Raw genomic sequence first — 26,287 nt, forward strand, 5'->3', positions numbered from 1 at the left:
AATATTCGGAGTCGTATGGAGCTAATATCACTGATCAGCAGATCACAAAGGGAGAGAGAGGGTGAAGGAAACGGTGATCGCTAACAGCGCTAATGGCAACAGTGCATTAGTTAGCTCCATGGTTAGCTTTACTCACTGGGGCGACCTGGGTTCCGTCGGAGAGCAATGCTCATCAATGGTAAAGTTAACCATCCCGACCAGTATGAGCACAAATATTGATTTAAAAATGATTTAAAAAACTCCATCCATGGAGACGTTCTGTTATACTTAGCAACGGTCCGTTATACAGAAATAACAGACCCTAGAATGCTGTGATTAACCATTCAGAATCGAGTATTCAATCAAGCTGTGCAATAATAAATAAGGGATAATGTAAAGCGAGCTGGTAATTTTTGCATCTTGCATCACGTTGAAGGGGTCAATTTTGCAATGACTGGCTCGCTCTACATTATCCCGCTCCAGAAGTTTTAGTTATTTAATGAGTATTGTTGGAGGCACATGACATGAGGCCTAAGATTTTCATTGTCAACAACTATTTCTGGTATTGTTGTGCACATGATCAATAAAGAACCTTGGACAATAGCGGAATCTGAACAGGTTTGTCTATGGTGAATCTGACCTTGTTCAATCTGCACTCTCAAATTCCAGAGCAACCGTTCGGCTTCCTTTTGTCGTGTAATCCTGCGTGGTGCTTGAACACATCAGATACATCCATCTTATCTGCGTGATCACAGTCTCAGCTTGTATTTGTTTTCCTTCGCCTCAGTGGAATATGTCAAACAGACTTATTGTTAACTGATTTGTGACAACAATAGTGTGTTTTGCTGGAGAAAAAAATGTCAAAGCACAAACAGTTGAGCAGAGTGTCTCTACATTCCTGTCGTGGATTGCTTGGTCATGCAGAAGACAAGGAAAGGAAAAGAGGTTGATAAAAAAAGCTTCTTCTTTTTTTATCATGACCTCTCGGCTCTTCATGTTTATTTTACCTTCCCCTCTGCAGATAAACAGACCCAGCGTTTTGTTAAACACATCAGGCCTAATAAACTGTCTTAACCTAAACCAAACACTGTTATTACACTTTTTACTATTACAAATTGTGGATTCACATCATTGTCTATGAATCGGTTTGCTCGCTTGGCTGTTGCTCTTCTCGAGTCTACTAAGTTACATGCAATTGCTATTTAGCACTTTGGCAGTACACCTTGGAACGTGCATAATTTGGGCTACCATCCTTTAACATTAAACCCCATTAAGCTTTCTGGACTTTGTAGTCACTTTTGCAGCATTATACACTACACTGCAAAAGACATAGTCAGACATCCTTGCACCTCTCTGTTTCCCAGGAAATTGATAAATGGCTGATTTGTATTTGAACGTAGTATGAGATTTTCGGCCTTTGTTTTAGCTCTGGGAGCCCTGGAGATTATTCCTGTCTCATGAGAGCAAATACAGTTACATTACAAGTGCACTGGGTCAAAGCTCCACAATTACTGTGTTTCTGTGAGAATCTGGCTTTTTCTTTTGTCCAGCTGGTGCAACCTGAGCAGCCTGGATGCAGTTTTGACAGGAAGTACCACACCCTAACACTTGAGCTGAATAGGACCAGTAGCTCATGACTGTAAAAAAGGTCTTGCTGTCCAGTGGAGGGTTCTGTTTTGTCCATTTGGCAGCACTGTTGTGTAATGCATATACAGTAGGCCTGGGCCAACTATTTAGTATTCCCCTTCTATTTTTTTTTTTTTTTAATCCGCCTTGGTCTCTTCATCTCTTGGATGAAATTGTAAACCCTCTGCAGACATGATTATTTATCAAAGTTTACAGGAATAAAAGAATTACAACAAATATCAGAACAGTCTCTGTGCCAATTTAGTGTTTTAATTACGGTCTAACTGATGGGATTTATTAGGCTGATAACGCAATTGATATTTGGGACTTAAAAGCTGCACAAATCAATATCTTTAAATTATGAATGTATCACATGGCTTTGTGTAATGTGAGAGGCGGGGCTCATTGTGATACACCCACAGACTATTACCTCACTTTGCTGTTCCCCGCAGCTCTAGAGCGTTTTAGCATCTTTCAGCTCATTGATTTGGTTTTATGGACCGCAATTTAATGTTTTGGTTCAGCCTCACCACTAAAAATGACTTTCATATCTCCAGAATACACTGATATACGTATATCTCTAAGTCAGCTGATGTTAAGTCCAGATTTACTTTTTATACACTTTCATTAGTTTACTGCAGACATGAAAAATTATTGATTAAATGTCTTTATGTCTTTAATGTTGAGAGGCGACACTAAAGTAGAATCTTTTACATCCAACCCTCGAACAAAATGGGAATTCAGAATAAACTAAATGTGACGCTTGAATTTGGCCTTATGTTGCGCTATGCTTGATATGTTACATTAATTCTTAGTGGACTTGTATGTATAGTTCTTTGAACTATTGTCTCCTTCTTGAGCATAAACCTTTTATATTCTAAGTTACTGATATAGCTTGTTACTCCGAGCTTAAGGACATTTTGAGTCTGCAGGCAGTAAGAAATTTTCCACATGACATTTATTTCCATTTCACAATGTGTATTGACCTCCTACAATACACTTGAACCCTCTTCAAGGTATAAAAATACTTGGGTGGTGATTGCTTTTTCTTTTCTGGAGTAGAGGACAATGGGCAGGCATTATATAAACTGCCAGTATTTAGTTGCCTCTTCAATCCCTCTTCACCCCAAAGACAGGTGCTGTCTTAGCTGTAAGCACAGCCACTGCTCGCTAAAGCCTCTGACGGGACACCGAGCGAGATAAAGATGGGCATACATTGCCTCAGTGCAGCTGTTAGCTATGTGAGACTGGCAGTGTTCCAGTGACTGTGTGCACATAACTTAGCATGGTCATGCTGAGGTGCTGGACCCTGCAAAGTGAGGGAAGTTAGTGTAGCTGGGCTGTGAAGAGCAGAGCAGGGAAGTAGAGACGTCTGCATATTGAAAGAGGAGCTGGATGGGCACAGCCACCAACATAAACCAATGCCAAATCCCCATAGAGATCCACAAACAGGGCAGCTATCAGTGGTATACAGCTACACCGAGGTCGGTGTTTGCATCACCAAGCTGCACAGGAGACTTGAGCGGGGGAGAGCACTAAGTAGTGTTCTGGTGAGTTTCTGTCAAGTCAAGTTTTTAGCTTCACAATTTTTGCTTGTAATTGTCACTGTTAACATGATACCCAGTTCTCATTAATAAGAATACATAAGTAAAAAGTAAAGTTTTGGTCCTGGGTTGACCACTTGAGTGTGTTTTCTTTATGTCTAGAAATATGTCCTAGCAGACTTGTTTTAGACTTGAAGGGAGAGAAGAATAACAGGAAGCTGGAGGGAGAATTTCTGAGTTGTGTTAACCCTTTGTATAAAACCTAGAAAAACTGAAGGAGAGATTTTATTGTGTAAAATTTCTTGTTAAACCTTATTTTTATCGGTTTATTTCAGCAGAGAAAACATGTTTGAAACACAGGATGGTTTGGATGTATGTCATTGCTTTATTTTACCACATTTAGCCCAAATATTAGTGCCAATAAATGAACCTTGAACCTTCTTAATAAACTTAATTTAAAATGTTGCAGCAAGAATGAGGACAATTCTGTGGTTGTGTTTTGTAATTAGCGTATCGTCTGTTGGTCATGGTTAAGAAAAAGTTATCAGTCGACCTTGCACGCATGAAGTCATGGCTCTTAATATGGTTGACCACAGTGGATAATGCTATTATTAGCACACTGTTGGGATTGAGGAAAGCCCCAGACTTTGAAGTGGACTTCAATTTTAGCTGCTTGTGGCTTTGACTATGTTTCTTTTCCCTGCAAGACATGCATGTGACTGCACAGTGATCCCTCATCCCTAGGGACAAACAATTATAACTCACACACATTATGGACACACACTCAGGTTCCTCCTGAGGTTGGGTATTTCTTTAGCCCTAAGGCTCATATAAGCTGATGTGGAATGCAGCGCTTGATTATTTGGTGAACGGGTAAGCAACTTGTTTAGATCACAGGACTGTTCTTTGTTCGCTGCAAAACACAATTAATCTGGCGGCTTTTGTGACTTTAGGTGGGATTAATTGTATAATAGTGTTGATTCCTCCATGACATTTTTTTTTTCCATTGCCACATTTCCAATACAATAAACCTGTGCCATGCCATGGTGTAGGCCTATTTGAAGGGAAATTTACCCTAACACTGATATATATTTTACCAGTACAAGCAGGTAGTCGAGGTGAACAATGAAAAATGATTAAACCTGATGGACATACTTAAAATGCTAATGTGTGGTCATTACCAGTTAATAATTAAAGACATATTAGGCAACATGTCATTGCTTTCCCACTACTTTTATGCACACATAACAAATGAATAAACATCCTGTGCAAATGTATAAACATGCCCAAAAACATGCAGTTCTAAAGTTGATGTGCACCAGTTTTATTTTGAACTTGAAATATACACAATGTCGCTAATCATTTGCATAGTTTTATTTCAGAATATTGATTACTTATTATTACCACATTACAGATGCTCAGAAGCATCTTGGCGACATTTAAATTCCTTTCATGAAAAGTCAAGTTGCCAATGTTCTAAAGAAAGCCAGTATATAATGACTCTCTCCCTGTCTTGCAGTATGTATTGGAATGAAAGCTGTCATTCTTGTATGCGGTTGTTAACCAGGCTTTTGTTGCACTCCCTTTCATGTGCCACCATAAGAAATGTTCTTTGTAATACCGAAAGTTTTTCTCTACCAGCTGGTCCCCTATTGTCTCGCAACATGAATTTATGTCACGCTTCAGATTGAGAAAGAAATTGTAATATACCTTATTTCAACATGGGACACACTGTATCTAATGATCATGTGATTAAAGGACCATGCAATGTTTTTGCATGTTTTGGCCCTTGTAACTTCCAACCAATTTACAATTTTCTTTATGATATTTTAATGCATTTTTAGCCATGCTTGCGGTTTGGTCGGTCAATACATTTGGTCCAGAATGCAATATATCAATAACTATCAGATTGCTTGCCATGAAATATCGTTCAGTCATATCATGGTTCTCAGACGGTGTATCTTAATGACTTTAGAGATCCCCTGACTTTTCATCTAGTGCCACCATGAGGTTGAAGTGGGTGGATTGCCATGACATTTTGTCCACACATTTATGGTCCCTTTAGGATAAATTGTAATATTTCTTCCCTGACTTTCATATAGCGCCAGTGCCACGATCAGGTCGAAAATGTTAATTTGTCTTAAACTATGGTTTATGATAAAATACCTGCAATAGGCCTACTACATTCCCATCAACCTCAGCTGTACTTTTCTGTTTAGTGCTAATTAGCAAATGTTAGCATGTTAACATGCTAAACTGAAGTGGTGAACATAGTAAACATTATACCTGCAAAACATTAGCATGTTAGCCTTGTCACTGTGAGTGCGTTAGCATAGTGACGTTATCATTTTGCTCAATGCATTTTGGGTAGGGTGACCAGATTTCCCGGAACTAAAACCGGGACACTTTTTACGTGACCGTAGTGCTCGTGCACGCACACGCTTTTTAATGTGAACATGTGCCAGCCCAGGTCAGACATAGTCAGATTAGACACAATTTTGCCAACACCACACGTAGGCCTACTGCTCACAACATAATGGGGTATCTCAGTTAATATTCATGAATTTTCTTGGTATGTTGCCTACATATCTAAGAAATAATATTAAAAGACATTGAGTGAATTTTGTGTGGGACCAACTTTATTTTTCAGAATTAAAGCATTCTTTTGGAAAATGCACCCACTGAACTTGTGAAAAACTTTGTGAAAAGATATTTTTCATTGCATGGCACTAAACAAATTATTTGGAACTGCTGCCACAGGCTTGAACTAAAGTTATGGTAACACTTTACGGTAAGGGTACATGAATTATGAATTCATGCATGAATTAATTTATAATTTGTGCATTACTTCATTCCTTTATATCTTATGAATCATCAGGAATTGACATGAGTTCATAGCTTCTCATTCATGACCTCATGCACATGCATGATCAACACATCAACTAAATCATTAGGTAAGGTGGGTTCAAATCTGAATTTGCGCAGTGATGACCGCATTTCTTTTGCAGAAAAATAAATAATCATGATCATGCTTAATAAATCATAATTCATAATGATGTGCCCACATACCTAATGCTTTAGTTGTGTTGTTCATGTATGAGGTCATGAATGACAGACTATGAACACGCCAATTCCTGATGATTCATGGGATATTAAGGAATGCAGTAACACATAAATCATTGATTACATAATGCATAATAATACATAGCCTACATCATTAATTCATGCATGAATTCATGATAATTCATGTGCCCTTACCGTATAGTGTTACCAGTGTTATTCTAATCAACAACACACACACACACACACACACACACACACACACACACACACACACACACACACACACACAAATGTAATCTCATTTGATAGAGCAGATAGCTTCCCTATTGGAAACATTCATTCGTATATTTGTTAGAGGAGTGAATTTGCTCAAGAATCAATTTGTTGGCTGAAAGCCTACCGTGAAATTGCGCACAGGTGTCAACTCGTCACAATACCGTGTGACGAGTAGCGCCTTTAAGGTGGGAATGGTCATGCGGTTCCTCTCGTCAGTCCATGTGTTGTTCATGAGCAAAAAGATCCGCTCAACGTAGGGCTGGGCGATATGGAAAAAATCTAATATCACGATATTGTTGACCAAATACTTCAATATCGATATTGCGGCGATATTGGAGGGTTGACAATTAGTGCTTACAAAAAATATTTACACAATGAGATTTTTGATAAATAATCATCATCACTGTGTATATAATAACTAAGTGGGTAAAGATAAATAATAAAAAAGATAGAACAGTCTGGGCAGTTCTAAGACAATATCCAGTCTCATATCACAATATCGATATAATATCGATGTATTGCCCAGCCCTAGCTCAACGGGAGCATTTGTGCCCGGTAGACACATGGCGAACTGACAAAGGAGACTTACATTTTTGAACGGAATCTCCCTGCTTTTGAAATGCGCGAACATTTCCACCCAGCGCTCGTCCACTCACTTTCCAGCGGACCCAGAGGGACTGGTTAAAACGAATGTTTACAAATATACATTGTAACACTGGCTGCACAGATTATGCAGACGCAGACCGCTACGATTGACACACACACACACACACACACACACACACACACACACACACATTGTTAAAATCATACGCTGGACGCTTCTTTCTACATGGGACAATTGCATAGTGGTTGCTGTAAATCGGGACATTTTAACGTCCCGACAGGCTTTTGTCGGGACTCGGGACATGCAACTCAGAATCGGGACTGTACCGGTCAAATCGGGACTGTCCCGGTCAAACCGGGACGTCTGGTCACCCTAACCTAGGCTGCCTTTAGGCTGACTTAAGCCACAAAATTAGGGTGACCAGACGTCCCGGTTACACCAACCACTATGTAATTGTCCCGGTTGTCAGCGATTACATAGCCGACCTGGTCTTATTATAGTCCGATAATTAACTAAGTAGAAAGAAGCGTTGTGTGTGTGTGTGTGTGTGTGTGTGTGTGTGTCAATCGCAGCCTGATTGTACTTCTTTAGGAAGTACAATCAGGCTGCAAAAGGGTGCTTTTTTGTCCACCAGCCAAATGGCTAGTGAATGTTTAAATTTTACCAGCCACTCATTAGATTAGCATTGTTTTTTTGGTTGGGGAGTGAAAAAAATCTACCTGCCCACCTCCACGCATATTTTACCAGCATTTGGCTGGTGAATGGTGCTAATTTTGTACCCTTAGTAAAATTCTAAAAAATATAATAAAGTGAGGAAAATCCCTCTTGAACTGGTCTCAATTGGTGATGACATTTGCAACGAGTGATGACAAGTTTTTAAGAGGTCGCAAGCCAAACTGGTGGAGAACCAGAACCACTGTTCTAAAACATGCAAGTCCCCTACTATGGTTTGTTAAAGACAGATATTGATCATTGGGGTTGAGTTTCCACCTCAAGATTAAGGTCAATTTTGTGTGTGTGTGTGTATGCGTGCATGGTGGGGGGGGGGAGAATGACCAACAGATATATTTGTGTGTCTGAGCAGCAGCCTCTGACTCAGTGTTGAATGGGTCCTGGAGTCACATGGCTACTTGTCAGCAGGCTGGAGGAGGAAACATAATCCTGAGGAGGAAGGCTGCTGCTATCATTTGTGCCTGTTGGTCTGAGAGCTGAGTGCACTCAGCTTGTCGAGAGGCTGAGACCGCACATGATCTTCATGGCTTCACATCTCTAACTCTTGTTTCTTTTGTCTCCCTATCTCTCTACCCTCTGTTTGTTTTTGTCCTGCACTCTGACCAGCCCCGGGTCTCTCTTTACAGCAGAGTTCAGAATTGCACTACAATGTCTGCGGTGGCTTCTCTGCTGTGAGCACACAAAGGTACAGTACAATCATTGATTTCTTTTTGTATTTCTTGCCCAGCTGTCATTTTCAAGTTGTCTTATTTGTCAGAATGTCACTTTACATTGCTTGTTGTTTTTCTATTTAATTTATTGTCTGTTAAATTATTGCTTATATGGGTTAGTCCTCAATTAGGTGAGCAGAACCAGGTTTAATCAAACTTAACAAGATTATTCTCCTTAGGATCTCAGGCTTAAACAACCATAGCATGAACAACTGTAAACAAATCCTGTACAGGTTACACAGCGGGGGGGAAAAAAGGCCTTTTAAACAAGCCACTTTGTGCCCACTTGAGTTGTAGTAGCACAAACATGCTCTTACACTCTTAAATCTTAAATTAGAGCCTTTAAAGGCCATGTTTTTGTGATGGCCCTCCTAAATGCTGTGGTCAAATCAGAATTCATAGCTACACAAAACAGACCTTATTTTCTCTCAAGTGTTTGTCTTTTTGCTTTCTTAAACCACTCTCTGACCCATTTCTGTTTCACACATTTTTTTCTTTTTAACATCAGATCTTGCATGCATGTGTTCAGTGTGTCAGATAAAATATTAAGGCCACGAATAATCTTCACTTCACTTGAAACACAATCAGTGTTTCAGGAAAAAAATAACCTGCGTTTTCTGCTAAAAGGAAGCAAATGAAACACACTCTGTCTGGTTTTTTGTAAGCCCAGTTCTCTAATGAAACCTTAAAACCACTTTCCTCCCTGTCATTGTCCTGTTTTTAAAGTACAGGCCTGTGTGCTGGTTGAGGTCTGGACACTGATCAAGCTGCTATTTCTGGACAGGCATTTTTATTTGCAGTTTGTGTATTTTATTGAACTGTTCTTTAAATATGCTCTTTTTGATAGAATTTGTAGATCAGCATGCAGTCTGTGGTCGACACTCGCGTGCCAAGCTGCCTGTCTGAAGCCGGGCCCGTCCGGGTGCCCTGGCAGATCACTGGGTTAAGACGCATGTGGGCTTGTGTCGTGTGTACGAGTCTGGCTCGTAACCTCTGTCCCGTTGTCTGACTGTCTCACCCCGTAATGTCATTTTGAGGAGGCAAAGAATTTTTTTTTTAACATTTTTGTCTATCTTTAACACTGAAGGTCACATGAGATTACAGTGAAAGATGTTAAAGAACAAAAAAAATATTTTCGAAATACAGATTTTAGCTTAGAGTGAAAAACTCTTTTGGTAGTTGCTTTTGAGATGATTGGTGTGCTGACTCATCACTTCTCTCAGCTCCTAATGTAGATCTCTCCTCTAAATATCTGAGTGTCTGTAGCTTTTAATAGTTCCTTTCTTTTAGAAAGCCATGCAGAGTATCTAAAAATACCTAACTTCTCAGATTTTGAAAGAATGACGTGTTTTTATCAATACTGGAAACTTTCAACATACCAAAGAGACTTTGTCAGGTATATTTGCGCTCTGTGGAGGAGGTGAGTCACCACTAAGTACATATTACATATCTTAATAATGACAGAAAAAAAGTCAAACTCATGCATCATCTCGAGTTATCACCTTCTTCTAAAGGTATGACGCAAATGTCAACCTTACTATATGGTCATAATCAGATAAATTTGTGACTAGATCGGTTTAGTTAAAGGAAATCAGAATCATTGCAATGTTATTTCAGAAACTGTAAATAGCAGCATATCAGCTGTCAAAGAAGAAATGTGATGTATTTTGATCTATAGACAGAGAAGCTTTTTCTTAGTTTCTTAAAGGCATCCTTTAAAATAATTGAGTGTATTTGGCTGCTATTTTTTGAGACCTAAAAATTGCAATTGTTAAGCCCATATGCCAAATACATCTGTAATTTAAACAGAAACGGGACAACTGTAGTTGGTTGTTACTTTCTACGTGGCCTGAATGTACAGTATACTCTGCTCTCTGTAGGAGGGATAGATGAAGATGACTGTGACTGCTTGCTATGCTGTGACAAGTTGAGTTAACTGATAATGTCACAGGGTAGACATTTTGTACTAACCCAGATTATTTTTGGAATACAGGTCTGGTCCAAGCATACACACGTTTTTTTCAGTTAATTATTTCTAAAGTCTGACATTATGTACACAGAAAGAATCCCAAAGTGCCCTGTTTCTATTTTTTTTTTTTTATACATTTACAGCTCCTCCTTACCTTCCTGTTTTCATACTTACTTCCTCCCAGAAGGATAGTTTTCCCAAAGCCTTGTGAGCACACATTTGAAACTGTGGCTAAATCTTGCATTGAAAAGTGGAAAAAATGTCCACACTCATTGCCTTTTTTTAAGGAACAGTTTGCAAGGTACTGCACTCCTGGATGAATCTGGGAAGACATGATTAACTTCTTCCAGGGGAAACACAGAGCATCTTGTCCTCACTTCCTCTTGCACCATCAGCATTCATCCATGTCCTTTTTGTAATTTCGGTTATTACATAAGGGACAACCAGTTCCTTTTTTTATCAGGTCCTCTGCCTGATTGTACCTGATTGCAGACAAGAACCTATCATTGAGGACCATGCTTTAAAAAACAACTTTTTTTCTTACCAAGACATTATTACTTTCTGCTTCTGATCATTATTATAATCTGTGTTATTACAGCCATGCCCTGAGGTAGATAAGCCGGTTCCCATGCTTTTTGCTCAGGATCCCAGGGTTCTGTAACTTTATCCCTGTGTAGCCAGCCCTGCCTCTTCCACAGTGGTGGGGTCTAGGTTTACTGAGAAAGTAATCTTAAAACGCACACAGGCTCTAACTCCAATAGACTCCTTTATTGCCACCACTGCACAGATTACAATGTCTCAAACTAGTTAAAGTTGTTCTGAATAGAACAGCTGCTGGGATGTAATTAACATTTGGTGCAGTGATTACTATTTTGGCAGAGCAAACCAAAAGCGTTGCCAAAACACCGTGTAGTCTGCTCTGTGTCTCGGGTCTCTTTGGCAGGTGATGTCATCTTCAATCCACACAGTTCACTGTCCAGCTCCTAAATACTTCTGCACTGCATTTAATCTCTTGTCATTGATTGTGCTAAATGAAATGGACCTATCAGAAATCCCTCAACGTCAACAAGGTCATTGATATGATTGTAGTCGGGCAGCAGGAAGGCTTATCGTTTCTTTGATAGCTACTGTCAGAGAGCCAGAACATGATTTCTAACTGACACTGGAAAGTGAACCAAAAGAGAGCCCTCATCTGCTTTTAGACTAAAGGAAAACCGCTGTTCTGTTAACAGTTGTGCTAGTGAGATGATTTTTTTCAGAAGTCTTAAGGGGATGAGGACTACCTGGGTTCCTAGTATATTAAAAATGTTTTGTTGTTTGCTTTAATTAATTTAGATATTCAGTTGATCTTTGCAGCCTAACATAAATGTTAATTATATAAAGAACTAGTGCTGCAAGTAAAAAATTTCTTGATGCATTTTTTGTTTATGCTTTGAAATAGTCAAACAAATGCCAGTCACATTTCTTAAAGCCCAAAGTTACATCTTCAAATGTGTTGTTTTGGCTGACCAACAGTCTGAAACCCCAAAATATTGTGTTTACAATCATAGAGAAAGAAAACCAGTACATTTGACAACCCGAATCACTGAATTTTTGGCACTTTTTATAAAAAGAATAATGACTGAAACGATTTATCGGCTATGAAAATGGCCGAATGAATTCTGATTACCTTTGGATTCCTGTGGTTGTATGTCATACAATGGCGACGCGAGAATGACGGGTGGAGGTTGAGCTGAGGCTCGTGCCGCCGCTTATCAGAGTCCTCTGCACGGTAGCACTGCGTTATCTTGTTCTTATCTGACTCTAAGGATTAATAATCTTGAATGACGGTGAGGAAGTTCTGCATGGCTTAAAATCAAGAATTATAGAAATGAAAAAAAGATGAGGTGTCCCTATTTGTAAAAGCATGTTGGTATATTCTACCACTGTGGCCATCATAATGTCATCGTAAAAAACGACATTCAGTTTAGGCCATCTGTGTTTCTAAAGTGGGTTTGGGGACTCAAAGGTACTTAAGGGGCTTCCAGGAAATCCTGAAACTGTTGATTACTCCTTAGTGTAGCCCTCCAGTGAAGCATGTTGCTTTGCACTTCAGCACATGCAAGAAAGTCAGCACTTTATGAGGTTAAAGTGCACATTAGCATTGTCATTGTGAGTATAAGTAAAGCCTCAGAGCTGCAAGGATGGCTGAAAAAAGTAATATAACAATCTCAAAAATGTAATCTTCATATTTAATATTTGGTTGCGATTGTTTTGCAGGCAATGACGGATGTCTTTGACCCATAGATATCAGCAATCACTTCATTGCTGGTGATGCTTTACCAGCCCTGTGCTGCAGCAATCTTCACTTATTTGGGAACCTTTTGCTTTCAGCCTGGTTTTCAGCAGTGAAACACATCCTCAGTTGAATCTACCTGTAGGTTAGGTGATGGAACCGTCCTCTGTTTTGCCCCTAACAAGTTTTTGTCTGTTCTGGAATCCTATTCCTGCTGAAATGTCCTACAATGGAAGACGATGTATTAGAAGGGTTTCAAATTGTGCACTGCTCATCCAATATGAATGTAAAATCAGCAACTTCATATTCATTGTCATATATTGGAGCCAAAACGATTAAAAACACACCGCTGCCATTATACTTTCTTCCTGCACTTCATATTCTGGGATTACTGGCCCACAGCTACAGTTTTTTAGCAGCATTGTTTGCCTTAATGTTATAAATCTCCAGCTTCATCTGTGCTAACCCCCGGTTCTGTATCTGTCTCCAGGTTATGCTGCCCAAAAGCTGTCTGAGTCCCAGTGAGAAAGAGAAGGGCTAAAGCCGCACCGATCCAAAACAGCTTCCCAAAGCCTCTCCAGCAGCGACTCCACTGTGGAGCCATGAGCAACCCCAGCACTCCCAACCAGATAACAGATGCCGTGGCATCGGTTATTCACAGTGTAAGTTCACACAACCACATACAGAAAGGCCTCAGTCTGCCCCGTCAGGTCAGTCTCCAGCGTCGTCAGCCACATGATAAAACACACGAGGCAGAGTTGGTGACCCTGGTCACAAACGGAGGGATTGACGCTCACAATGAACAGTTTATTGTCTTTTCATGCATGAGACCTGAGCGATTTAGCATGTAACTTTCCTGTACTTGAGTTCATATTCTCCCTGTGCTGGATTTCTGCTGCATCAGCTCCCTCAGTCCTCTCTGGCATCAGAGTGTGTATATTTTGGACAGTGCTGTTCCCTCCAGAGCTATTTGTGTACAAATCTAGTCACATCCTAGAGCCAATTCCCTGGCAACATATCATACTTCTGACTGCAAAAATTAAAAAAATTCAGAACAGTTAAACACTTCAGAGCTGCACAGAGAGCTGCTACTGTTAAATTGTCCATTTTCATTAGAGCACTGGACAATTTAACAGTTTCAACAAAGGAAAATGTTTACTTCCTCTTTTCTTTAAGTCAATGGGTTGCCAGTGTTGGAAACACTGAAATAATATTGACACAAATATGAAAAACATGATTGAATGGCTGCTTGGGGGGATTGATGTGATAAACATGCTGCCCAAAGGGCAGCTAGTCAGCAGCCAAAGAAAGCTGCATTCCCCAAACGGAGGTTCTCAGCAAGTTAATCTTAGGATGATTAAGATGCTGCAGCAGAAAATATCACAAGCTTAAAGGAAAAATCGGCCCATATAGTTATATATCATCAGTTTGCGATGGTTGGTGAATTCCAGAAATTATGTTCGATGGCATTCCAGGAATTATGAGGATTGCATCTTTTTTTACTGATTTACCAACCTTTCTCAACCTTTCTAGTGTTCTCATGAGTTAAGGATTTCTAAGTTTCCCAGAATGGCTTTCAAGAGCCCAAATTGAAGAGCGTTCACTGAGCTGTCGTTTGAATGTGTAGGTGAGTGGAAATAATGATGTTTATAGCGCAGTGGGAGCAAAAAAGAAGACATTTTCCACTCTGTAACAAGCCATAGAGGCGACTTCTGACCGACTTCTGATGGTTTACCTTTTATTGTACTTTTGAGAGATTGTTTCTGACTGAAAGAACACATTCTTGAATTCAAACTGCCCTTTAGACTCAGGGTATTCATTTGGCAGCACCCGAGCTGTATGTTCTTCACTGCAACACCAATGTAGGAAATGCTTACTTTCCCTTAGCTTTGCATTTTTGTCAATGTGCTGTCAGCTGCTTCCTTTTCCAGTGTTGCACAACTGTGACCAAGCTGACAACCACTACATCTACCCGCGTGCAATCTAGACATAAACAATATACATGCTGTCCAAGTTTGAAATCGAACCTCGCTCTTCTGGCATAGAATGCAGAGTATTTAGGAGGTGGAAGTGGATATATGACACTTAAAGGTGCTGTAGGTAGGATTGTGAAGATCCAGGACTTAGCCAAAACATTTGAACATCGACAACGTCTCAGTCCCTCCGCCCTTTCTGCTAAAGCCCAAAACGGTCTCTTAAGCCCCTACAATGCGTTGTAAGAAAAGTGTTTTCAAAATAAATACATGTCATGATCAAACAAAACAAAAAGTAATCTTAAGTCATGTCCTGTCAACACAAAACACTATAAAACACCTTAAATGTATATCTAAACAACAAATCTGTCTGATTCAATAATTATAACTATTTTTAATTATTTTTTCAATCACTACAGTGTACACCTCCAACACAAAATTCCACATTAAAGGACAATTCCGGCGCAAAACAAACCTAGGGGTTAATAACAGATGTGTACCTACTCGATCGTTCTCTGGGACATGTTTTCATGCTAATTGAATGTGTTTGTAGCTTGAAACAAGCTAGCGCGGACCGCTGATTAGCTTACAACGCTAGTATTCGGGGCACAGGGAAAGTAAAAACAAATCGCTATTTATACCACTAAAAAGGCTCAAAATATCACCAAACTTCAACGGTAGCATAATGAGGGTCCCTAAATGTTAACCGAAGCATTGAGAACTTTGTAAGTGTACAGACAGTTTATTAAAAAGAGATTATAAAGACAGTCGCGTTCTCGTATACAGGCGGCCGCCGTCTTGGGAGCTACTGTCTTTCTAAACTTTTACTAATCTTTTTTAATAAACTGTCTGTACACTTACAGTGTTCTCAATGCTTTGGTTAACATTTAGGGACCCTCATTATGCTACCATTGAAGTGTGGTGATATTTTGAGCCTTTTTAGTGGTATAAAATAGCGATTTGTTTTTACTTTAATAAAATTAGTTGTGGAATGTAAAACATTGCTACTACCAACTGAATCAGTGGGAGCCCTGGACTTGTTTCCCTGCAGCGTGTGTGTGTGTGTGTGTGTGTGTGTGTGTGTGTGTGTGTGTGTGTGTGTGTGTGTGTGTGTGTGTGTGTTCAAACCAGCATCAATTCTTATAGGTACTTGCAAAAAGTCAGGGATTTTGTAGGATTGTAGTCAGGTGCCGTGCTCGAATTACGTGGGAGCCAGAGGGAGCCGAGCTCCCATAGAGTGAGGACTGGCTCCCATGAAAGCAACAAAGTCAAAAATCTGAGGGGGTCTCTCACATCTGAAGGTGTCTGCCATATGTGGCATTGTAATTTAATCTTAAACAACGCTCATTATCCATCCCTGTGCGGTCTCTTACCATTAAAGACGTTAAATAAAAATATAAAATATAGGCTATTACGGGACGTAGACCTGAGCCTACCCTATGTTCATGAACGCAGCATGACTGCACTTCACCACCACACCACTAGACTATGTGAGCAAACCGCATACGATCGATTTGACAGCACTCGCAAGTCCGAAGAAGTCACCTTGCTTTTAGCTTAATGTGCTTTTGAGGTAAATACCACCAATACATCTTAAATAAATAAATCTGTAGCTATCCTCTGCCATTCAGAGCTCCGGAAAAGTTCCCAGATATTTTGAAACACCTGTCAGCAATACAATGCAATCTCTGATGGCGGAATATTCAGTGAATAGGCTACATCTCAGTGCAAATTCCAAAATTGTTTGTCTATAAATAAATAGACAAACAATTCAACACACGAGACGACTGAACACCCAGGTGTTGTTACCACTACGTGTACATTATAAGACTAGAACTGGCTGTGCAATGGCTTTATTCATTTCTGCCAGTTAGTGCATTTTCCCTGTGTGTAAGTTAAAGACTACATGCAGTATTGTGTTTGACACTGAGGATATCTGAGACGGTGGTTACGTTTTATTTCATTGTGAAATTGAGAATGACACTCAGACTAAATCGTTTAGTCTATTTCTTTGTATTGCGAAATTGAAATGAAATATGGACTATTACAATCAATAATATGTTGAAATTAATTAAAAGGACTCCATTTCTCTAAAAAAAAAAAAAAAAAAAAAAAAAAAATCTCTGTCTGTTGTGTGCGTGTGTCAAGATAATAGCCTAGGCCTACCGTGCGCATATACTGCGGAAAAGCGCCACTCGCGCCTAGACTATTTAATTGTATAGCTTGTTAGGCTATGTGCAGGGTGGCCAACTTTTTTTATGAGATAGAGAGACCCCCTTAAAGACAAAAAGATAATTCGAGCACTGGTCAGGTGTATGATCAACCAATTCTAGTATATAGGTAGTTATACTGCATCAGCAAGGTCTCTCCCAGACAAATATTTCAAAGCAGACTGGTGTTTCAAGATGTGCTGTTCAAGCTCTTTTGAAAAAGCACAAAGAAACGGGCAACGTTGAGGATCGTAGACGCAGTGGTCGGCCAAGGAAACTTAGTGCAGCAGATGAAAAACACATCAAGCTTATTTCCCTTTGAAATCGGAAGATGTCCAGCAGTGCCATCAGCTCAGAACTGGCAGAAACCAGTGGGACCCAGGTACACCCATCTACTATCCGGAGAAGTCTGGCCAGAAGTGGTCTTCATGGAAGAGTTGCAGTCAAAAAGCCATACCTCCGACATTGAAACAAGGCCAAGCGACTCAACTATGCACGAAAACATAGGAACTGGGGTGCAGAAAAATGGCAGCAGGTGTTCTGGACTGATGAGTCAAAATTTGAAATATTTGGCTGTAGCAGAAGGCAGGTTGTTCGCCGAAGGGCTGTAGAGCGGTACAATAATGAGTGTCTGCAGGCAACAGTGAAGCATGGTGGAGGTTCCTTGCAAGTCTGGGGCTGCATTTCTGCAAATGGAGTTGGATATTTGGTCAGGATTAATGGTGTCCTCAATGCTGAGAAATACAGGCAGATACTTATCCATCATGCAATACCATCAGGGAGGCGTATGATTGGCCCCAAATTTATTCTGCAGCAGGACAACGACCCCAAACATACAGCCAAGGTCATTAAGAACTACCTTCAGCGTAAAGAAGAACAAGAAGTCCTGGAAGTGATGGCATGGCCCCCACAGAGCCCTGATCTCAGCATCATTGAGGCTGTCTGGGATAACATGAAGAGACAGAAGGATTTGAGGAAGCCTACATCCACAGAAGATCTGTGGTTAGTTCTCCAAGATGTTTGGAATAACCTACCTGCCGAGTTCCTTCAAAAACTTTGTGCAAGTGTACCTAGAAGAATTGATGCTGTCTTGAAGGCAAAGGGTGGTCACACCAAATATTGATCTGTTCATTCACTGCATTTTGTTAATTGATGAAAATAAACTATTAACACTTTCATTTTTGGAAGCATTCTTAGTTTACAGCATTTTTTCATACTTGCCTAAAACTTTTGCACAGTACTGTATTTTAGCCTATATAATGTTATGTTTATTATTATTTAGGTTTTATTTTTGCCGAATCATATCGTTCCCTCGCAGCCCAGTGGCAAATCCTTTTGCGGCCCGCTGGCTGGGGACCTCTGGTATACATTGCACAAAACATTGTCTTTAAACAAGATTTAAAAAAAAAAAAAAAAAAAAAAAAAAAGCTGCTGTAAAGATTACTAGGCCTTTCCTCTTGCAGAATATGACGCAAAGATATGGGGCCATTTTATTTTTAACTTTGGCCGCCTCGATCGCTAATTTTTCTTGCATTATGTGTTGAATGACATCCTTAGATATATACACTACCGGTCAAAAGTTTGGGGTCACTTAGAAATTTCCATTCCACTCCATTACAGACAGAATACCAGCTGAGCTCAGTTGCATTATTTTTTAACCAGGGCAGCAGTTTTCAGACTTCATTATGTGCTTACATAATTGCAAAAGGGTTCTCCAATGTTTTCTCAGTTAGCCTTTTAAAATGATATCCGATTAGTAAACAGAATGTGCCTTTGGAACATTGGATGAATAGTTGCTGATAATGGGCAATGTAGATATAGGGCACTATTTTAATGATCTGAAACGCAAGTATGAAACGCCAAACAGTAAGTAGCTTTGTGGGCGGATCTCGGTCGGCTGTTGCTATTATACCGGTGGGATAAATGACTCTTGCGCCTGACGCAAATCTAAAATGGGTTGGTCTGAAGTAGCTACATTACTCATAGGTGTGGTTTGGGCGTAACGTGCAATAAACCAATCAGAGCGTTATCTCACATTCCCTTTAAAAGCAGGCGCGTTTGTTCCATGGCGGATTGCTATTATAATGGCGGATTTGCTAGGCGCACGCTCTTACACACGAAAAATAGCCTTCTGGCTAACTCTGGCATATTGACAGAAATGTTTATTAATATGCACTGTCCCTGTAATAAATAAATAAATAAATAAATAAAAATAAATACATCCATGGGCGCACGCCAGGAGCGGTTCACAGCCGAGGAGACCGATGTTTGCTATTGATTTTTCTTTTTGACAAAATGTAAATAAAGAAATGTCACAAAAACATACTTTCCGATGTTTTGGGCTCACTCTCACTGAATCACGAGGTTATGAATGCATGGTGATATTTTTGCAATGTAGTCTAACATTAGACCGAGATTACCTCACTATAGACGATGCAGCTCTTCTGTCTCTCCTCTTCCGTGCTGCTGCTGGGGCATTTGGGTTAAGTGGCATCAGCACATGCAGTTCAACATCACATCTCCTTAAGTCCTCTAATATTTCCTCATTTATGTTATCAACACATCCATGATTCATGGAAATGTTGTGTAAAACAAGGTCATCTTTTTCCTTGTATTTATGTATGGTTTGCAAAAATGGGAACTGCTGGGTCCGTGAGATGAGAGAAGCAAAGTGTATGCGCGGTGTGCACACACTACATTACGGCCAAGCATGCGCCCTTAAAATAGCATCTGAATAACGCGCCACTGACTTTAGACTAGGTTTTTCCTGGTCTGTGGCGGAATTGTTTTCTGAAACTGCAAAAAAGCCCTAGGGAACGTTTGCACCGGAACACGCCTCCTCTTTTGCTGAACCGCCCCCGGGAGCTTAAGTTCATTCCCTAATTTACCGACGTGAGTCTATGGAAGGAAAAGTCTGTGTGCGTCGGGTGTAAAATAGGAATGATACATGCGTCGGTGTACAAAGTCAATTGCGCTGGGTGCAAGATAGGGCCCATTGCATTAAAGATCAGCCACTTCTTTCTACAACAGTCGAGAACCCTTTTGCAATTATGTAAGTACATAATGTAATCGGAAAACTGCTGCCCTGATTAAAAAAACAATGCAACTTATCTCAGCTGGTATTCTGTCTATAATGAAATGGAAATTTCTAAGTGACCCCAAACTTTTGACCGGTAGTATAAAATATTATGTCAAGCCTGTTCAGAATTAGCTTGTCTTCATTGCCATTTATAGCCTGTAGGACAGTTAACTGCTATAAAACGTTATTGAGATGTGGACTTATGACTTAATTATAAGACTCACCAGAATACAACCTGATGACCAAGAAGCTCACTAAAGATAAGTGTTTGCTGTATGACAGTGCCTTAGCAGTTATTGGTTGGTCTCTTGGCTCCAAGTTAATTATTATCTCTTTAACAATGTGTGTGCGTGTGTGTGGTCAGGGAGAGTTCAGATAATCCTTTTTGGATTTTTAAGGGCTAACGTTGGGGAAACTGAGTAATGTCCTCTTCCTACCCCGGAGATCTACCCTGGTCACGTGAGAAGTGCTAACTGAAATGGGAAACAGGTTGTCTTCATAAAATTGGTGGACGTCTGTGGCTTTTACTTTTGACAATGGAAAAGCAAATATAGCTATCTTGTTGTATTTTAGGCAGCAGCAGCACACCTGTGTGTGTAATGGACTATCTGTATTCATTCAAGGTGAGTTTGTTTAGTTCGAGCATAGAGGACTAAACGTAACCTGGCGTATTCTGTGTGTAATAGTCTTGTTATAATTCCCAGTCAGTCATTACACATTACCCTTCATTGGGAAAGAAGAAGAAAGTCAGCCTAAATTTAGACTTTAGACTTTCTTCTTCTGACGATGCATCTTTAGGTAAATGTAAACAACACGAACTCTGCAGCTGGTTAATGTTCAGTCTAGTACTTGTGCGTCTGAAATGTACTTATACTTCACTAACAGCTCATTGACTTTTCTCAGGCATTAGAAATCCAAGATAATAATTACAACCTAATGTTATCTTAATGCGTCACTAGTCTCACTCCTCTAATGTCAGCAGGTGGATTGCGAATGGTGCCTTGACAGGGGAACACTGAGCGTTTTAATGGGTTTTCTGTAATGAACAGAAAAACTCACCTGCTGTGCTGCTCGATCAGTTTAAAACTGCTTGCAAAGGTTTGTTTTTGCTTCCGCTCTCTCATAGAAAGGTCAGAGGTCAGGGTCAGCTGCAGAACTATGCTGGAGATTTTAGCAGTGCCAGTGCAAACAACTGCTGCATCCGTTAGATGAAAGCTGCATTGGTTTCCAACCTATTTGGTTGTGCCCTTTAAGGAATAGTTTCACATCAACAAAAATGCTATTATTTACTTTCTTCCTGAGAATTTGATTAGAAGATTGATACCACACATGTCTGTACAGTAAATATGAAGCTGAAGTAGCCTGGCTCTGTCCAGAGGTAACAAAAACTGCCTTCCAGAACCTCTAAAGCTCAATAATTAATATTGTATCTAGTTTGTTTGCTATTCTCTATGCTCCGTTAAATATTAAGCTACAACCAGCAGCTGGTTAGCTTAGCGTAAAACTGTTACCCTTTGGACAGAGCCAGGCTAGCTGTTTCCAATTTGTTTTCAAATCTTTATGCTGAGCTAAGATAGTCAGCTGCTGGCCAAAGCTTCATAATTACATGTGGTATCAATCTTCTTATCTAACTCTCCGCAAGAATACAGCAATAATAGGCATTATTTCCATATATGTTGAATTATTCCTTAAACATACAGTATGTCTACAGGTGACTCCTCATCACAAGTTGAATGCAGTTCAACCAAAGGGATTTTCCTTACACAAATAGTTTCATTTGATTTTTTTTTTTTTTTTTTTAGAGCCCGAGTTTAAAGCTATCCACTATATCAAAATAGAATATACAATTCCCCTCGCTCAACAGACTCAAGAGTTTATCAGTTGGACATCTTCACCTTAGATAAAACTGAGGTGTGTGAAGACTATCTCAAGCAAATTATCTTTCCCTGTTTGGCTTCTGAAAACCCTGTTTGCTTAATATGAAATGATAAAGCTGATGACTGCTAAAAGACCAATTCCCAATACAAATATAATTAAACAGAATCACCAGACAGGAAGCAAAAACAAAAGAATTGGAGATGTATTTTCTGCTCTCCGTCTGGAGGATCTCTTGATCAAATTGAGTGAGTATATGATGCAAACATTTGTATTTGATTTTAAGCAGTGCAAACATGCTGTTTAATGTATGATGTAATAGGAAGGTTGTGAAAATCAGTGCTTGCATAATACAAAATTCAGTTGGCTAAAAACAACTGGGTTACAACTCAACATGCTTTCTTAGAATAATTGGAAACTCAGAGCACATTGTGCACCCAGCTCTTCTTGCAGACTAATGTTAAGATATGTAGGAATGCAGTGACAGCCACACAGCACAGCATGATCACTACAACATCCGCAGCCTATCTCCCCCTTTCCCCTCCAAATGCTGACTGTGTGGGATTTAAGCCTACCTCACGACACAGATAATCTCCTCTGCAGCCTTAGGTCAAGTGTACACCTCTTTATTCAACACAGCCTCAGCACTTCTAAACTGTTTTGCTTCACATGTTTAAACTGTCTACTAATGTATTCTCATGTACCACTAAATTTAGATCAAATAAATTCAAGAACATTACGTTATTTATTTATTTATTTTTTTTTGTGCAGTCTAAAGCTAATTTTCCTGCTGCCTAGTACAGTATGAATCATTTATGTTAAACATTTCCACCACTTTGGTCCAAACTGAAATATCTCAACAACTATGGTATAGATTGCCATGATATAATATATGTTGCACACATCCATGTCCCCCCTCAGGATGAATTGGAACAACTTTGGTGTTCACTTAACCTTCACAATCTTTTGCCCACGATATTTCTCCTGCAGTCATCAGGGATATAAGTTCAAATACATGGTAAAATGGATTTTCAATATTTTCTTTCTTTGTATACGTACAATGGATAAGCTTCCTGGTCTGCTAATTCACATAAGTGATCATACATTCTAATTCTTTTGTTTCATGGGGCTCTTATTGATTGCTAATACAATATTAGTGGCACTTTATATTAAGAATGTTGAGAATGCTCTTGTTAAAAGGTACCAACATGTCTGCACTAGTGCATTTCAACTTTAAGGCTCAAATTGAACTAACTAAAGGTGGTGGAATCTTTATTTGGTTAGTGAATTGCTAAGTTTAGTGTTTTTGTTCACCGGTCAAATGATCAACCACAAATTATTATTAACCAAAAATGTATCAGTCATTTGTCATGTAGAAAATAGTGGTTTCACCTTTCTGGCACACATAACATTTTAATATCATTTCATTCCGGCCTGTAACTTAACATGTCTTCTGTTAATATTAGCCATCAAAAATGCATCCTTTTGAAAATTGTAAGATGTTTAGTTCCTCTGCATTTACATTGCCCTTTAAGGCGCGTTGATTAGGAGCACCATGGTCAATATTCAGGCTTTGTGTGTCAAAGTTAAAATGTGGAGATGAATGTCAACGTGTGGTTTTGTTCCTGGCTGTTCAAACAGGGCTTGTCCTTTCAGGCAGCATTTGTCCTCAAAGTGAGAACGAGAGTCTTGTTTATTCTTCCCTGGCACAATGGGCCGACTGGTGAAGGTGGCAGGTTGGCCGATAGGGTTCTGATTAGGCATCACGAGGCTTTGATAAGCAGGGGGAGAGGGATGTCTCCTGCCTACTGTTCTTAATAGAGGTGTCGAGGGTCAGAGCTCCAGTTTCGTCATGTTGGAGGGCAGTGACACTTGCTGCCACCGAAACGCTGATTGCAATTAAGCTCACGTTGCCATGAGCGAGGTAAGTCCCTGAACTAAGCTTTCTTCATTGTCTGGTCAGTTTTGTTTTTACTCGGCTCCCCCTTGGCTTGTTTTTGCACATGGTTTTGGTTGTGGAAAATTCTCTCACCTCTTTGAGAATCCCTCACACATCTCTCCCACCTCTCGGGATTTACTGTGAAACCATGATATGAATGAGAGCTCTGTAAAAATAAACTGCCGGATAGTGTAGCGGCACAAGGTTTTTGGATCGCTCATCTAATTAAATATTGGAAGTATTGTGATAGTGATTTGGATGCAAGGTGATGCCGAATTGCAGAAATTAAGAGGGTTTCTTTTTTCAATTGACATGTTTTAATGAAACTGTTGTAGCTAAAACTATTGACTAACTTTATCAAGCTCCTCTATGATATATCTTTTTCTCATAATTTCAGATTTTCTTAGCCCTGAGAAATCGTCTCTGCTACTTAAAGCGTGTTATCGTTGCTGTGCTTAATTGTCTTTGGCAGTTTGTTCTGGAGGTCACTGAGGTTAACGTATAGTTTGTTAACGCCCCATCTTTGAGACTCTTGTTGGTCTTCCAGGGAAAAAATCTATAAGAGGAATTGAACCTTGGGTCAATATTGAATGTTTGCCTAACAGCCTTACCTGTCTCTTTTTTTACTCATAATTCTCAGCTTGTCCACAGTTCAGTGCAGGGATTTCTGCTTCTGTCACCTGTGTGTGGTATGTAAAAACAGGTCAAAGTCAAACTCTGCACATTATGTGGGTCGTGGGAATCTGTTCTTCACACTTTATTTTTTTTAGATTATTTTTTTGGGGCATTTCCGCCTTTACTTTTGACAGGACAGCTAGGTGAGAAAGGGGAGAGAGAGGGGGAAGACATGCAGGAGACTCAAACCCTGGACCTCTGCGTCAAGGCATAAACCTCCAAGTATACTGAGCCAACCCGGCCACTGTTATTCACACTTTCTGTGGACAAACCTTAATTCAACTCTGTCGAGTTATAGTAAGTAATATAAATTCAGGATGAGCTCTTGAGTTTCCTGTTCACATTTTCTTGTCTTGATGGGTTTGATGCACGTAATGTGTTTAAAAGTGGAACAAATAAGTGGCAAAGCTGCTTTACATCATGTGTATAAGTAGCTACCAGTTCTCAAGGTCAAGGTAAACTTTACTTTTTTTCTGTATGTTGATTTAAATTGATGATTTAATATATATATATTATTTCGGGATTCATTTTGGGGTCTCACAGTTTGTGGCTTTTTTTGAAAAAAAAAAAAACATTTGCAGTGTTGGAAAAAGTATTCCTTTACTTTACTACAGTATTCTGTACTTACAAATGTACTTAAGTACAGAAGCATTATCAGCAAAATGTACTCAAAATATCAAAAGTAATCGTTCTGCAGAAAAATTGCCCCTGGAAAAAGGTTGGGCATCTTAAACAACGCATTGTATTTTATAAGCTAATTAACTAGTTTGTTAGTGTTAGTTTCTTGCAAAATCTTGATCTTATGGGTAACAAGTAATTATAGCTGTCAGATAAATGTAGTGGAGTAAAAAGTACAATACAGTGCATTTGTGTACTCTTAGCACTCTGCTGTGCACTGAACAGTGTGAATCTGACACAAAAGTAAGCAGGAGCTGCAGGTGGGAGAAGAGTCATCACATGCTTTCTGTTACTCCCTGCAGCACTGGAGAAAACATAATATAGGATTGACATATTGGGTGTCCTGAGAACCATTTTTGGGAGCATCAGATGACTTGTGGCCCCTGAGTTTTGCCACAGGAAGGGTTCGCTGCAGGATCTGAGGCACCTGCGCAGTAGTCATGGCAACATTTGCAATGCCGTGAATTGGCTACAGCACGATCCTGTTGGCCAGAGTTTATCCACTTGCTGCGTCGCTGCAGCCAATCCTTATCATAACATCCCACCGACAGAGCAGGGCGCAGCAGGGCACGGCATCCTGCTGCAAGAAAACAGATCTCTTATCATCCACATGATCCCTGTCACCACAACGTGGATAAAGAGTCACTGACTATCAAGCACATGGCCTTTGTTTCAAAATTTTAAGGCAAATTGTAAGGAAGGTATGCATCAGAGGACTCATCATATGATGTCTGACTGTGGAAATAACAGAACCAGAACTCCCTCTAGTGGTCAAACTCTTATTGTGAACATTTTGTAATATGGAGATTAAGTTTAAAAAAAAGTATTAGATTATTTCACAAATGTGTGGTTTTATGTATTAGTCCGCATTTATTATTATTTTCTTTTTCTTAGTTTTTTTCTTTAATGTAATTGGTAATTTGTTGTGTTGCAGCCAGAGGCTCCTGCTGCTTCATCACTACAAGTGACTCCGCGCCCTGATGAGGAGGATGATGGGGACTTGAACAAAGCCTTGGGGGTCCAGCGCTTCCAGCAGATCCTCAGCCCCGCTGCTGCTGTACCTGATGAACAACACCA

General features: G+C 39.8%; 1 protein-coding gene across 6 annotated transcripts in view; it reads left to right on the forward strand.

The window, feature by feature from the left end:
• slc4a2b (solute carrier family 4 member 2b) overlaps positions 1-26,287 on the forward strand; it is a 48,498-nt gene that overhangs the window by 2,015 nt on the left and 20,196 nt on the right. Inside the window, exons 1-4 of one of the 6 annotated variants that reach the window (XM_035998228.1) lie at positions 2,971-3,155; positions 8,434-8,512; positions 13,272-13,443; positions 26,145-26,287. The exon at positions 26,145-26,287 is cut by the window's right edge and continues 26 nt beyond it. In XM_035998228.1, coding sequence (XP_035854121.1) covers positions 13,384-13,443; positions 26,145-26,287 — 203 coding nt within the window. In that variant the 5' untranslated portion in view covers positions 2,971-3,155; positions 8,434-8,512; positions 13,272-13,383. Of the gene's footprint in view, positions 1-2,970; positions 3,156-8,249; positions 8,513-13,271; positions 13,444-26,144 lie in introns of those variants that run through there. The other 5 variants (XM_035998227.1, XM_035998229.1, XM_035998231.1 and 2 more) reach the window with 5 other exon arrangements.

This window comes from Sander lucioperca, chromosome 23 (genome assembly GCF_008315115.2).
Source record: "Sander lucioperca isolate FBNREF2018 chromosome 23, SLUC_FBN_1.2, whole genome shotgun sequence".
NCBI lineage: Eukaryota > Metazoa > Chordata > Actinopteri > Perciformes > Percidae > Sander > Sander lucioperca.